The 16,915-nt window shown below is 33.7% G+C and overlaps 1 protein-coding gene across 2 annotated transcripts in view; it reads right to left on the reverse strand.

The window, feature by feature from the left end:
* The window catches only part of LOC148601086 (uncharacterized), an 83,563-nt gene that overhangs the window by 14,619 nt on the left and 52,029 nt on the right, over window positions 1-16,915 (reverse strand). Inside the window, exon 12 of one of the 2 annotated variants that reach the window (XM_088554355.1) lies at window positions 13,967-15,407. The exons of the other annotated variant lie outside the window; for it this stretch is intronic. Coding sequence (XP_088410481.1) covers window positions 15,302-15,407 — 106 coding nt within the window. The 3' untranslated portion in view covers window positions 13,967-15,301. Of the gene's footprint in view, window positions 1-13,966; window positions 15,408-16,915 lie in introns of those variants that run through there. 2 annotated transcript variants of the gene reach the window in all.

Here is a 16,915-nt window from a genome sequence, read left to right on the forward strand (position 1 = left end):
TTACATGATCAGCCTGTACCCTCTTCTTTAAGGTGTAAAAACCCCTATAGTTGAATAGAAAACTAAGTGAATTCTGAGGCTCAACAAGTACTCCCATAGATAAAATATCTTTTTATCATAAAATGTTTTCATGTGTCTAATCTTAGATAAAATAAGATAAAGGTCTTTTGATATCATCCTGAAAGTGTTTAATATGTGTCATGGGTAGATATAAGTTTTGTGAGTCTACTTTCTGTCAATTATTTTTCTTGAGTTATGTTTGTAATGAGGCTAAGGGTGCCATACAAAGTGAATGATATGAGGGTGGCAAGGATGATTGAAAACCAGATCTTTAGACCAGATCTTAAAACATTTTTTAATTTATATCTAATGTACTCAAAAGCCATTATAGACATTTTACACTTAGTGTTGTTTTAGGTAGTACATGTACCAAATATTTGGTATTTTGAAAAAAAATATCATTATGATTACTGAAGTTGAAGGCACTGAGTTGTAACCTGCAAAGTGTGGGGTATAGTGGAGTATGGGAAAGTTGATTAAAAAATTAATAAATTAAATTTTGGTATCCTAATGAAAGCTACAAAAACTGTGAGCAAAGCTCACTAAGCGATACCCCTGCTTTCCTTACCGGAAAACCATATAGGATACCCTATAAGTGATTTAAGCATTCAAATGAAAAAACAAAATAGGCGGTGCACAATGGTATCCTGTAATAAATAATTTGTGAAAGTTTCATCAAATTCCACAAGCCATTTCAGAGAAGTTACTGATTAGAATAGAGGTCAAATGAACAAATGGACACCATTCATATGGAAAAATACGATAGGAAGTGCATAACGGAATCATGTAGTAAAGAATCAGTGAAATTTTCATCAAATTCAATACAGCGGTTGTGGACTTGATTGGATAAATCGATTAACAGATGGACAGACACCATGATCACTATATACCTGCGGGGGGTATAAAAAAGCTTAATAGACTGATGACTGGACAAAGAATCATGTCTCACATAATAACCCAAAAAAAAAAAAAAAAAAAATCCTTAATCTACCCTTCATAACTAGAGCTAGAGATAAATTTCGTTGATGCACAATTAACCCAGAGGATACCCAAATATGTATAAACCCAGAGGTTTTTTACTGATAATGTCTGTATGTGCCATTGACCTTGTTACAAACTAAAAACAAAGATGACTTGAGTTATGTTTGGTATGCCAATTAGACATCTTTATGTCATATTATGGGTTATTATACAAAAATCATACTAAATTAGTACTTTTTTGCAATATGATAATAACCAAGATTACTAAATGAAAATGTCAACTCCAATGACAGATTTTGTAAAGTGTGAAGCTGTTTGTTCCAAGGTATTTTGTATTTAGGATGATACTTGTACAAAAATGTATGATAAAGTTGTATACATAGAAGGGCTAGATACTCCCCTGGTATGGTAATCTTACAAAGCAGGATGATAATACTGGACAACAACCAGATACTCCCCTGGTATGGTAATCTTACAGAGCTGGATGATAACACTGGACAACAACCAGATACTCCCCTGGTATGGTAATCTTACAGAGCAGGATGATAACACTGGACAACAACCAGATACTCCCCTGGTATGGTAATCTTACAGAGCAGGATGATAACACTGGACAACAACCAGATACTCCCCTGGTATGGTAATCTTACAGAGCAGGATGATAACACTGGACAACAACCAGATACTCCCCTGGTATGGTAATCTTACAGAGCAGTATGATAATACTGGACAACAACCAGATACTCCCCTGGTATGGTAATCTTACAGAGCAGTATGATAATACTGGACAACAACCAGATACTCCCCTGGTATGGTAATCTTACAAAGCAGGATAATAATACTAGACAACAACCAGATACTCACCTGGTATGGTAATCTTACAAAGCAGGATAATACTACTGGACAACAACCAGATACTCCCCTGGTATGGTAATCTTACAAAGCAGGATAATAATACTAGACAACAACCAGATACTCCCCTGGTATGGTAATCTTACAGAGCAGTATGACAATACTGGACAACAACCAGATACTCCCCTGGTATGGTAATCTTACAAAGCAGGATAATAATACTGGACAACAACCAGATACTCCCCTGGTATGGTAATCTTACAAAGCAGGATAATAATACTGGACAACAACCAGATACTCCCCTGGTATGGTAATCTTACAAAGCAGGATAATAATACTGGACAACAACCAGATACTCCCCTGGTATGGTAATCTTACAAAGCAGGATAATAATACTAGACAACAACCAGATACTCACCTGGTATGGTAATCTTACAAAGCAGGATAATAATACTGGACAACAACCAGATACTCCCCTGGTATGGTAATCTTACAAAGCAGGATAATAATACTAGACAACAACCAGATATTCCCCTGGTATGGTAATCTTACAAAGCAGGATAATAATACTGGACAACAACCAGATATTCACCTGGTATGGTAATCTCACAAAGCAGGATAATAACACTGGACAACAACCAAAATCATTGTATGACAAATTTATAGAAAGCCACATATCAAATTTTGAAGTCAATCCATCTAAATTGCAATGACACTTGGATGGACAGATATATAACATTCCAAAATAATGTTCCCTTGATAAGTAAGAATATAAAATAAAGGAAAGGCAAAATATACCACATAACAGTGTATTAATTTAATGTCAGAAGTAACAAGCTTTTGATTGGAGAAAATTTTTGTCTCATACACCAAATTTTGTAATGTCACCTGGGGGGACCTAGAAAAACAGAGGATGTTTACCCTACTGGTACACCTGGTCCATGCTCCCAGTTTTTAGTGGAGTTTGAGATGCTCATTTACTTTTGGTACTTTGTATGTATGATTTTAGTTACTTTATGTTCTTTGTTGTGTTTCTCTGTTTTCCATGTCTTGTCTTTGTCCCTGGATTACATTCTTTTGAATTCCACTAGAATCTGGGTTCCCTTGGTTTCTCTTTGAATAGTTAAAAATGCCTAGGACATTGACATACAGAACACAATTTACTACATTTTTTCCTCATAATTGTTTACCAAACCTATATTCTGTGTTTTGCAATTATTCCTTAGAAAATATAGTTAAAACTGGATTAGGAAGTCCCAAGTCAACATCCATTGAGTAATTATTATTAGTTACTCCTAGAAGGTACATGAAATATTTTTTTTTACTGATACAAGTTATTTTTTATTTAAGGATCTTATTATCCCATTTACATTCCCTAAAAATATTTTAACTGATTATGACAATTATGACACGGTGGCATTTAGGCAAATGTTAATGACCTTTGTTGATATAAACTATCAAATTAGGATAACAACCTCTAAATTTTTTTATCTGAGTAAATTATTGACAATAAGAAAATCAAAATGTCCTGTATATTGACCTTGAATATATGTTCATGTCTGTGAACACAACTAACAAAAACAAAATGACCTTACTGAAAGAATAACCAATTTATCAACCTAATTTTTCAGGGTCACTTGAGGTTACATGCTTTTTGAAAAAGACCAACACATAATGCAGGTCAAAGTGACCTATATTCTGATTATCTGTTGTGTCCCTTACAAAAAATGTATGTAATTAATCAGACAAAACAATTGTTCATGCTGAATACATTTGTAATTAGGAATGACCTACTTAATACTGGGACTGGGTCAATGGTGTCTGAAATGTTAAGTACATTGTCAATCACATAGAAAAAATGAATCTGTAGAAATTGGTTAAGTTCACTAATTTCAAAATGCAAATACTTTTTTTATGTTATATGTTTCAGCTACTGGTCTAAAACACAAAATATGTGTCAATCCTTTTTTCTTTTTTCCATTCTTTTTTTTTTTTTTTTTTTTGGGGGGGGGGGGGGGGTTAAATCTATACTAAACATTGAAAGCATTGAAAAACAAATGGTACACACATATATTTCAATTATATTACATCAATGTAACATGAAATAACTTCAAACACATCTTCATTGCCAGACAGGAAATTAACCAAGAAATCATGGCCATACAATAAACTCTAAAATGGTAAATGTAGCAGAAAGGATTACACCATGTTTTACAAGAGTATTAACATAAATCTGATGAGTTCAAAAGTGACCTAACTTTTAAAGTGCAGCTGATGGAGGGATGCCTACAAGACCTTAATCATGTGATCTCAGATCTCATACAGAGGTAATTTGTTATCCTGAAGTTTTTACAGCTTTACCACACACCCATCAATATCATACAGCATACCAATCAATATCAAAGAGCACACCATCAATATCATGACATAGAGCACACCCATCAATATCATACAGCATACCAATCAATATTAAAGAGCACACCCATCAATATCATGACATAGAGCACACCCATCAATATCAAAGAGTACACCCATCAATATCATACAGCATACCTATCAATATCAAAGAGCACACCCATCAATATCATACAGCATACCTATCAATATCATACAGCACACCCATCAATATCATACAGCACACTCATCAATATCATACAGCATACCCATCAATATCATACAGCATACCCATCAATATCATACAGCACACCCATCAATATCATACAGCATACCCATCAATATCATACAGCACACCCATCAATATCATACAGCATACCCATCAATATCATACAGCACACCCATCAATATCATACAGCATACCCATCAATATCATACAGCACACCAATCAATATCATACAGCACACCCATCAATATCATTCAGCATACCCATCAATATCATACAGCACACTCATCAATATCATACAGCATACCCATCAATATCGTAGAGCTTACCAATCAATATCAAAGAGCACACCCATCAATATCATACAGAATACCTGAAACTGCTTTGCAGAATTCTAACTTGAAAAAGCTATCTGTTAAAACTCAGCTACCCACCCAAAAAACAAAATGGTCTAAATTTGTAAAAAGTTGTATAAAAAATGTTAGTGTAGACTGAGATAAAAATTGAATCTAACAATATGGCATACTTACATTAAGAGGTTCATTAAATATCATCCTGATATGAAAACTATGAAAGACAGACAGGCAGGCAGACAACCAATTAGAAAGAATGTTTTGACTGAGCAAGGGCATAAAACGAAAATATCCACTCGTGAGCCAAATCATTCTGACCAACAACACAATGCACTTAAAGTAGCCTAATTGACCTGGATGTAAATTTTCATTTATCATAGAATGGTGAAATTTCAAAATCAGGAAAAATTAAAGTTCTGATTTTGAAGACACCTTTCTCCCATTCTGAAAGAGTAATAAAGGGATTAGTAATTAAACATGCATGTGATTTTTAAATCACTAGGGGGGAAGGGGGGGGTAAATTTCTCAGAGACTTTCCTACCATTCTACATTTTCCAAGGTTTCTACAGATTTCATGGGGGAAACCAATTCATCTTCAGCCTAGTCTTGATTTAGATTATTTCTCCACTCTCTATGGTACAACTATGATTTTAGAATGCTTGCTAAAGCTAGCATGTTGAAAATCTTCATTTTACTATCTTGTAAGGAGAAAAAATTTAAAACCACTCATTACTAAAGGAGATAACATGAAGTTACACACTTTGTCACACACTTTGTCACGCTAAGTATACCCTCAATTGTTCAGGAAGTTAATATCAGATAGCAACACAAATTGATTACAATATGTACCATATCTGAAAGTAATACATCTATTGGAAGTGGAGATAATTGTGATAAAATTAAGACAGATGGAATGATTGACAGGTGAAGGGACAAGGTGACTCCAATATATCATCAACTCATTGAGTGGGAGTATAAAAATAAAATCTGTTTGAAATTTGAATTTCTGTGAACAGGCCAGACATTAGTTATAGATAACTGTTGAAATTTTAAAACAGTGCTGACTCACAAAGGCGACATTTCACAGAAAGATTTATAATAGTGACATCATCCATGATTCTTTCCAAGTCACCCCGGCATGAAATAATAATCATAAAACAAAAGGACATCAAAGACATGGTTAACCAGTCACATCCAGGATATCAAAGACATGGTTAACTGGTCAAATCCAGGATATTATAGACATGGTTAACTGGTCACATCCAGGATATCAAAGACATGGTCAACCTGTCACATCCAGGATATCATCAAAGACATGGTTAACTGGTCAAATCCAGGATATCAAAGGCATGGTTAACTGGTCACATCCAGGATATCAAAGGCATGGTTAACCTGTCACATCCAGGATATCAAAGGCATGGTTAACTGGTCAAATCCAGGATATTATAAACATGGTTAACTGGTCACATCCTGGATATCAAAGACATGGTCAACCTGTCACATCCAGGATATCAAAGACATGGTTAACTGGTCACATTCAGGATATCAAAGACATGGTCAACTGGTCACTTCAAGGATATCAAAGACCTGGTCAACCTGTCACATCCAGGATATCAAAGACATGGTTAACTGGTCACATCCAGGATATCAAAGGCATGGTTAACTGGTCATTTCCAGGATATTATAAACATGGTTAACTGGTCACATCCTGGATATCAAAGAAATGGTTAACTGGTCACATCCAGGATATCAAAGACATGGTTAACTGGTCACATCCAGGATATCAAAGACATGGTTAACCGGTCAAATCTAGGATATCAAAGATCTGGTCAACTGGTCACATCCAGGATAACGGACATGATTAACCTGTCACATCCAGGATATCAAAGACCTGGTCAACCAGTCAGACCCAGAATAACAAAGACATGGTTAACTGGTCACATCCAGCAATTTTAATACTAGTATGAAGTTCAATAACTCTAACACAAATAATTAAAAAAAAAAACTCTGAAAAACAATTTGAAATACATAAAAAACTTATGATTGGATTTGAAGGTCAATTTATTTAATTGATCCCTTGCTTTCATTGATACAGTGCAAAAATATAAAATACCAAGGATTACAATGCTAAACAAAATAGATGAATAAAAACTCGTTAACTTGCCAGGACAAATTGTTCCAGTGCACCATGTCCTTAAATATTACTAGGAATGGCTAATATATATAGATCCAGGACATAATACTGCACTCAGGGTAGAGATATAATGTCAGTTCCTGACAATGGCAGTTAGCTGGTAGATAACATTTCTATCTAAAACAACTGAGGTCTTTATTTATATAGGTAACGTTGATCAGTAAAAAACCCTTAACTTGACCCACAAAATAATGTCCTTAAGCATAACTAGGAATGGCTGGTATATCCAGGTCATATATAACTGCACTCTGAAAAGATTGACTTCAATTCCACAGCTGGTTAATAAAATTTCTATACAAAAACCATAAAACCACTGAAGCCTATATACATCTTTATAAACCAGCAGGCTTCCATCTGACCTTATTACATATTTAATGTACATAAATGTCTCCATTAACTGTGACACGGTATTCCTAGTGCAAGGAAGCAAATCAGACTGCAACATACTTATATTGACTGAATCTGATTCGTATTCCTAGTGCAAGGAAGCAAATCAGACTGCAACATACTTATATTGACTGAATCTGATTCCAGGACACTTGGAGTATCAGTCTCTATAAGAATCAGGCAGTAGGTATGACCCATCACTTTGACTATTTGTATCATCATAATCAAGTAATAAAGACAAGAATCTCCATATCAATTTGATAAAATGAGTTTTAATTTCACTGGCAAATGAATTTTTAGGGACAAACAACTCTTGTCAAAATTTCAATTCTTATGAAAACCAGTGAGATAAAAAAGCAGTCAATTCAAACAGACAGAACTAAAATCTTAAAGTAAAATTGTAATGTCAGATTACTGTTTTTTTTACATGCATGTTTCAAATTTTTCCAATTTTGTCTAATTCTTTCAAAGATAGGAAAGACCTTAATAATGTTCGGAAACTTCAGATATTTACTTGAACTTCATAAACAAGACCAAAAATAGTACATACTAGTTAACTGATGGAAAACTCATAGTTTAAAGGGTAAGTAATTCAACTCTTACAAGTCAGGAAGACAAGCAGAATATAACAAAACAAGACAAGAATAAATTGAAGAAAACAATAAGTCAAAGAAGAATCCTTGCTCTAATGATTAACTAATACTTTATAAGGTACATATAAGGATACTAATTGCTCTGAAGATTTGAGGTTTCAGGTCTAACCTTGTCAGTACTCTCAGGACATAAAAAGCTTTCTGCCTTCAAGGTAAAAGTTTGCTTCAAGTATTAATGCATAATATGTATATTGAAAGTAAGTGGTAAACCTATCATGGGGATGCTAGTGATAAAGGTTGTCCCATTGCCAAGGACAAATTAAATTACTATTTTGCAGGTAAAAGTTCAATTATACTTGTCTTCAAATTGGATGTACAACAAATAACAGGAATAAGTATGATGAATATGTCAAAAAGGCAACAACCCAAACAGAATAAAAATGTCAGGCCAAGGCCATCCATTACATGGTCTTCAATGAATGACGAGGAACCCTCATACCACAGGGCAGGCAACAGCTGGCCCCAAACCATAATTATACACAGGTACAGGTAAAGAGATGTCCCTTTATACTCAAGTAACTTAAAAAATACACTAAAACTGAAAACAAAACAAGACATACAGAGGCCAAAAATTCCTGACTTGGGACACAAGCAGAAAATATGGCCAGATTAAACATGAATTCTTCAAAATGCTTAAAACAAAGGACAACACAGTTTTCTATTGAAGCAAGTAATATTTTCAGTAATTTGCCAAATTGGACAGGATTTACAAAATGTTAGCATTAAACCCTGATCTGACATGTACATGTACCCTACACTGGTTACATTATACACTTTTGTCATTCTTGGATTGTTAAAATTTATATCACATACTAACAAGAAAATCAACACTATATATGTACTCTACAAATTCTTGCATGCATTTCTGGGCCTAAAAATAGCAACAAAGTTATGGTTACACTGTAAACTGAAGGAGAATTTATCTGTTCATTCACAACCCTCATGTACTAGACATCAAGTGATCATTTATTTATGACCTAGTTAAAATGTCCATATTTCTCTAAATCAATCACCTTATGACATAGTTCTATCAGTATATACTAGTTACAGTATAATAAACTTATTGCGGTCATTCTAGATTTTGAACTTAAAGTTCTAGCTAGTGATCGATTGCTTTGTACTTAAAATCAATTCTGACCAATTTTTTGTTTTAAATATTCAAACATCAACAAGCGTATTTCAACCTTAAATGTATTAAATGTTTGTAAATATTTAACTACAAAGGGATAAAAGTCAAAATCTGAAACGAAAATATACTATTCTCCACGTGAAATACATGTATTAAAATCTATTAATTGTTTGGAAAATACAATTTTTCACCTCTATCTAAATAAAAATAATCTAAATAAATCTGAATAATGCTTTCACAAATATGATGTACTATTCTCTTGAATATAATTAGAGAGGTAAAACAAACGCTGTGTTGACAAAACAGTGTCCATAGCCAATTTACACTGTGTTGACTAAACAGTATCTATAGCCAACTTACACTATGTAGACAAAACAGTGTCCCTAGCCAACTTACATTGTGTTGACAAAACAGTGTCCATAGCCAACTTTCATTGTGTTGACAAAACAGTGTCTGTAGCCAACTTACACTGTGTTGACTAAACAGTATCTATAGCCAACTTACACTGCGTTGACAAAACAGTGTCTGTAGCCAACTTACACTATGTTGACAAAACAGTGTCCATAGCCAACTTACACTGTGTTGACAAAACAGTGTCCATAGCCAACTTTCACTGTGTTGACTAAACAGTGTCCATAGCCAACTTACACTTTCATGGAAGTACTAAAAACAGCAAATATAATTTAACCAATAATGCTGTACATGCCTACTAAGCAGTCCTTTGCTTCAAAGTTTCCAACAACAGCCCGAATAAAAAAGGACTGTATAGGATTCAACTACCCTAAAACAAGAAAAGTACACATCATTCCACTAGCTTTAATAAATTTTAACTAGCCCCAGGCTTCAGCCTAGTGGCAAAAGGCGAACACTGAATGAGTTTCATCATGATGTGAACATAACTAGAAATTTACTCAACAGACATAAATTTAACTTATAGTCAACGGAAGACAGTAGAAGATCTAGATAATCCAAAAAAAACCAAATCCTTTTGAGCACAAGTGAGGAGGCCCCTTGGATCAATTAATTGATGAATAAAAGTACAGACAGACAGACAAACTAGAAATTCACACACAACTGTGTAGAAAGTCAGTTTGTGAAGTAGAGATTTGACAGCACGATTCTAAGATGAGTGTCATATGCCCATTTGAACAGTCCAGGCGTGGTCTTAATTTAACATCAACAATCTTTGGTCTATAAAATAAGTTCATCAAATGAAAGGATTTCAAAAGCTAAGATCTAAGGTCTATTTACAACAGAATTTGTCATAAAGAAAGTCATGTCTTATGTGGCAAATACATGTGGCAAAAATGTCAAATCATATATCATTGAAGCATGTCTATAAAATGACCTTGAAATACAAATAAAAAATCAGAAAGGCATATGGAAGCATACTAGAAGATAGAAATAAAATCTAAACTTTGAAAAGAACATCAAACATGAAGTGAGTCTGGTCCTGAGTTCACCCACAATATAACAATAATTAAACTAAAACTTCAGAACAAATGTGAAAGGATCATGAAGATTTTTGGCAAATTTCAAATCAAACCAAGAATTACAACAAAGAATGGTAAAGTTCTATGCTACAAAATTCTACAGAACCATGACTATAGGGATTAGAAAGTAAAATACTTGAGACAAGGCTATGGTATATATCACATTAAGATCATTCCCACAAAGGATAGCAGAGATCTATGTATATGAAGGTAAACCATGAACAGAAATACACACTGACAGACAGCTATTAAATCTAAAACCCTCTTTCTGAGGGCATCATAGAAGAAATAACAATACAAGGTAACACCAAGGAGAGTAGAATTTGAAGTATTCATTTTTATTTAGAAATCAGGGGCAAATTCATGATTTTTTGGGGGGAGGAGGAAGGTAGACATATAGGAGGATTGAAAAGTTGTTTCATTGTTTACAAATCAGTGGCATTTCACAGCATCATCTAGCTAGCTCTCACTGAAACAAATCAAGTTGTTTAAATTGTGGTATTTGCTGGGGATTAAACAAAGAATAACTTAGTACAGAAAAAAAAAGATGTTTAGTCACTGAGTTGTAGTGGCAAGAATTCTGATCAACTGAATTCCACAATCATTCTTCTTAATAAGTACAAGGTAGTACATTTACTTCTATGAGAGATTACACCACAGATTGGCAGGTTTAAGATCTAAAAATAAACCAACCAGAACACAAATAGAACACAATAGATTAGATTAAAGTTCTGATAATATATAATCAACCAACATTTCTATAAAAAGTCGGGCAACTATTATACTGTGTATCCTAACACTTCCTGTTTAAAAAATCTCATTTTTTAAACATTGTAAATTTAAAGTCAAATTCTTTACACTGTCTTGGTTTCTCAAAGAACAGAAAAACAAAAACAAAAAAAACTTGATTTAATATAGAATGAACTATTATCATCCCAACTGTTTTTATTGCTGGTAAATTGTAAATGAGTGAAAATAATATCTTGTTATACAATCTGCTATAGACATGGGATAGGTTGTTTACAAAGTCATTGAAATCAGAAATGTCTAAAAATCTATAATTATACCGGTACTTCATATCTATTGTTTCATAGTAATTTCAGTATATGCCAAAACTGGGAAATCCACACTTTCTAAAGAAATAAGTCCAATAACTCAAAAACTAAAAACCAGAAATTCATAAAAAGCCAAAGGGAGCCATGAGCAATAACAAGAGGCTCCCAGGAGCCTGAATCACTCACCTGGTTAAATTTTGCCTTTCAAGGGCAATAAATTTAACAAGAAGCTGTCCAACAATTTCAACTCAAGAAGACATTGATAGGACTTATCATAAGGATCATTTCAGCATTGAATGTATCTTTCTATCTATCATAGTTTTCAAAATATCGCCTGTTTGTTTGTTTGTTTGTTTGTTGGGGTTTAACGTCCGAACAGCAATATTTCAGCTATATTCAGACCATGAACATGAAATGGATGATAAAATGAACATGAAATGAAAAAAAAAAAGGACGGGACACAAGGACAATAGGGTCGACAAACTTCGATTGCCACTGGAAAAAGGGGGGATGGGTAAGGTCGGGCAATTTAGCCTCCTGTGGCGGAGCGCAAAGGTTCCTACTCCTATCGAATACCACAGCAGGGTTCTTTAAACGTGCGAGGAACGTGGCATCTTTCCCAACACGGTGCACCGCTATGTTTTGCTGTCAGGTTTTCCGTATTATAGCCTGACAACCCCAGCATGTAACATGCCAGGGGTACCCCATTCCACCACCTGGGGCACACATCCCAGTTGCTCTGTGGGCAGAGCGCCTAGCCCCCGGCTAGGTTTCTGAGCACTATTTAGTCGCCTTATACGACAAGCTTAGCGCTGCTGCAGGCCTATTCTTTTAACACCCGGACCTGCACGGGGACAAAATATCGCCTGGAAACTGTGGAAAAAAACTCTCATTTTTCCCCATTATAGGGCAATAACTCTTACAAGGAGTTGTCTGACCACTTTTATCCCTGAAGACTTGTAGTCCTTACAAAAAGGATCATTTCAGCTATTGAAAGAATTTGGCTAAACCTAACGATTTTGGAGATATATGAGGAATAAGGGCAGTCATGTTCTTCTATGGATCAAAAATTCCCACATCAATTCCATACGTGATTTAAACCATGTGTGAAAAATGCCTCAAACTTCTGAACTAGAAATCCAAAAATTCTACATTATTTGATACACCCTTTTGAACTAATTTTCTTAGCAGGCTTAGCTGGTACTTCAATGAGGTAAATGCTACAACTTCCTGTTAACCTACTCTTAATTTTTTTTTCAACCACGTTTTCATAGAAATTCAGTTTTGGACCTATCGTACAGAAGTACAGATTAAGCCCGCTATTCTAATGGATTGGTGTCTGGTCTGATTAATAATGTTTTCCTAAAACCCATTGCTAACAAGGCCTTAAAAATCACATGTATAATATGACATAAATAATACCCTCTGTTTGAAAATGAGTACATATTCAAGCTGTATGAAAAATGGGTAGAAAAGTCAAACCAGAAATAGTGGTTAGAGAATGGTGTCTATATGATCTTTACTACAGCGAAGTCATGGTCTTAATTACCAGGAAGAGAATCCCTCACCAACATGAGAAAAATGTCTTCTTTTCATAATGGGAAATACCTAATTGTTAGACATTTGTGTCTGCATGATCATAACTACATATACCATACTAATGCAGGAGATCTGCCTCTAAATTACAAGAAAGAACAATTTTTCCTTGAAAGTGTTCTACTACCAGCATGTGATCCATGTCTCAGTGATAAATGTAAATTCTAAATTCTTGACATACTCTGACATTGTTTCCTGATAGTCTTGTTTAACAATACAAATATAACCTAGCCAGAACAGGAATAGAATACAAAGCCATTATTTAAACTGAAGGTCAAGACATATCATTCAATACAAGTCTTTCAAGAAACAGGCAAACAAATTAAAGAAAATTTCTAACAAAACCTAATATTGAAAACCAATTGATAGGAAAATTATGATTAAATACAAATTGGCCTGCAATGCCTTGGATATTTAACTTCCAACAACACTCTATGGAAATTAATTGGGATAATTTCACTTTATGTTGTTTTTTATGTGTTCTTCCTGTTCCTGTGTGTTTTTCATGTGTTCTTTCTGTTCATGTGTGGTTTTTATGTGTTCTTTCTGCTCCTGTGTGTTGTTTTTTTATGTGCTCTTTCTGTTTCCATGTGTTGTTCTTTCTGTTCCTGTGCATTGTTTTTATGTGTTCTTTCTGTTCCTGTTTGTTGTTTTATGTGTCCTTTCTGTTCCTGTGCATTGTTTTTTTAATGTGTTCTTTCTGTTCCTGTGTGTTTTTTGTGTTCTTTTTGTTCCTGTGTGTTGTTTTTTTATGGGTTCTTTCTGTTTCCATGTGTTGTTCTTTTTTTGTTCTTTTTGTTCCTGTTTGTTGTTTTTTTATGTGTTCTTTCTGTTCCTGAGTTTTTGTGTTCTTTCTGTTCCTATTTGTTGTTTTTATGTGTCCTTTCTGTTCCTGTGTGTTTTTGTGTTCTTTCTGTTCCTGTTTGTTGTTTTTATGTGTTCTTTCTGTTCCTGTGCATTGTTTTTTAATGTGTTCTTTCTGTTCCTGTGTGTTTTTATGTGTTCTTTTTGTTCCTGTGTGTTGATTTTTTATGTGTTCCTTCATTCATCCAGTGCCTATTTCTTATAAGTACTATACCACTTTTACATTGTTATATCATATCATCATTGAGTTGGAATGTGAATGTGCAGTTTAACATATCATTAAGTAGTTAAAAATCAGCATTATTAAAAATGGGTCAAAGCTTGTATGTATCAAAACCTGTAAGCACATGAAATATTTAATGTAGCTTAATATAACACCCTCTTAACATTAAATCATGGCCATTGTTGGTATATACATATGATTAATGTCTTCAGACAAATCTCACTTAATGGACTAACTTTGGATCCAACTATAGAATATTAACAATGTCATTAAGTTTGTCTATTAATGTCAGGTTGAGACATTACTGTCTGGTACAGTATTAATATGGAAATTACAAACAGAATTGTCTAACAAGCAGAAATAAGCTCCCCCATCTTTATCCCAACAATTTTTTAATTGGAATAACCCTTCAAATAAAAATAGACAAACTATAGGTAAATCTCACTAATACATACCCATCACTCCCATTCTAGAAACAATATGGTCAAAATGTATAAAAGAAAAGCCATTAAATGATACCCTGCAACATAATGGTGAAAAAAGAGGGATAGAAAAAATGCTGAAAATAGCCCATCTGGAAAACAACATTAGGATTTTGCTGAAAATTGACCTTAATCTGTACTTTATGGTACTAAACAAATAAAGTTTTATAAGATTATTCATTGATCTGTTCTCAATTTATCATCTGCAAACTGCCTAGAAGACAGACAGGTGGACACCACTTTTTTGGTAGGCATCACATAATATGGTGGGGTATAAAAAGTCGAACAGAAAGTTGAAAACACTTCATTATAAAATCACACCCAATTATTTGACATAGCAGAATAAAGCCAAGTTGCTGTCATAGGTAATTGCAGAGAAAACTGTACTTCAAAAAGTAATGGAAAAACAAACAGATGGACATACTGATCACTTTCAATTCAGTCTGCCAACATTCTTCTTTGACCCTAAAAATGAAAATTATCCACATCATTGTAAAGTACCAAGTAATTGTGTAAAACTGAGTTTGATCTGATAATTAAAAAGAAAAATAACATATAGTGACAGACAAGACAAGACAGACAGACAAGACAAACCGAGACAAGAAAGATAGACCAAACGACAGACAGAAAAGACAAAGCGACTAAAATATTAGGAAGAAGAGAAACTCTCCTGGAGTGAAAAGACATAATCATCCATGATCATTTTCATTACTGTGAATGTTAGTGTTTACCCAATGGAGATTTATGAGCACATGACACAGTTTGGTTGACATTATCAAAAACTTCAATGACAATGAAAAAAAAAAAAAACAGATCTGAAGATGTGGAAAAAAAATCACTGCATCACATCTCAGTATGTTGTAATAATAAAGATAACTACCTCAACCTTTATACCACAATGTATTTACTTAAACAACATTAAAAAATTCCAGTTATAACCAGATTGTATCAGGTTAAAACCAGAGCAACAAACTCATACAGTTTAATATGCAAGACTTCCCAAAGTCATTTAATAAAATGCATGTAAGAATGAAAGTATAAAAAACCTAGAAATCTGAGCATTGCTCATTAACTTGATACCTTCTGACTCCAAAAATTTATAATATACACATTTTTACTTTCAAACTAATATAGATCAAAATACAAAATAGCCTTTTACAGTGTGTGCACAATAGGAATAGGTAATTAGATTCTGTGAAAGTTTCATTAAATTCTATTCAGCAGTGTATAAGAGATGGGTAGTATGGAATAAAGAAAGGATTTACACCCCTACTAAAAGTGGGAAATATATATATACTATAACACATTTAAAGTAACCTTCAATAATGTATGTAACACTATTTTTTCATTTTCAAAAACTTTTTAAAGCTTTTAATTGGGGGGCAGTTATCATCCAAAAAATATTTTAGAATCATATGCAGTTACTCTAAACCTAAAATATTCCCACCAGTTTCTTTTTGCTTTTTTGTGGTTAGGCCTGTAACATGAAAATTAAACTGTCATGAATATCATCTTCAAAGATCATTTTAATATGATACCAGGAACGATCGTTAATCAAAACTGAACCCAACTAGATTGATACCAGAAACTGCGACAGTTTACAGTAATTTTGAAACTAAAGAGCATGGAATATTGTTATGCATTAGGTTAATTATGGGTCAGTAATTAGTAAATGGTAATTAGCTAGATCAGGATTCAGATTAATGTTAACAGTTGTATACACAGACTTTCTCACGACCATCTGTTGATTGATGCCAGCATCACAGGTTAAAGATCTATAGTTTTATTTTGATAACATTTTATGACACTATCCCCCATTGAACATTACACTGATTTAATTAATTGCTTTTGACAAGTAAATATTCTGGTTCCATTGAACTTAAGAAAGTTAGCCATTGGTCAGAGTTAGAATTTTTAATGTTTTATTTATAATTTGTGGGAGGAGTTTGTGGGGTGTTATATTATCTGCATTT

This window comes from Perna viridis, chromosome 12, assembly GCF_037379345.1.
Source record: "Perna viridis isolate PV_CMFRI_1.1 ecotype Kerala chromosome 12, ASM3737934v1, whole genome shotgun sequence".
Lineage (NCBI taxonomy): Eukaryota > Metazoa > Mollusca > Bivalvia > Mytilida > Mytilidae > Perna > Perna viridis.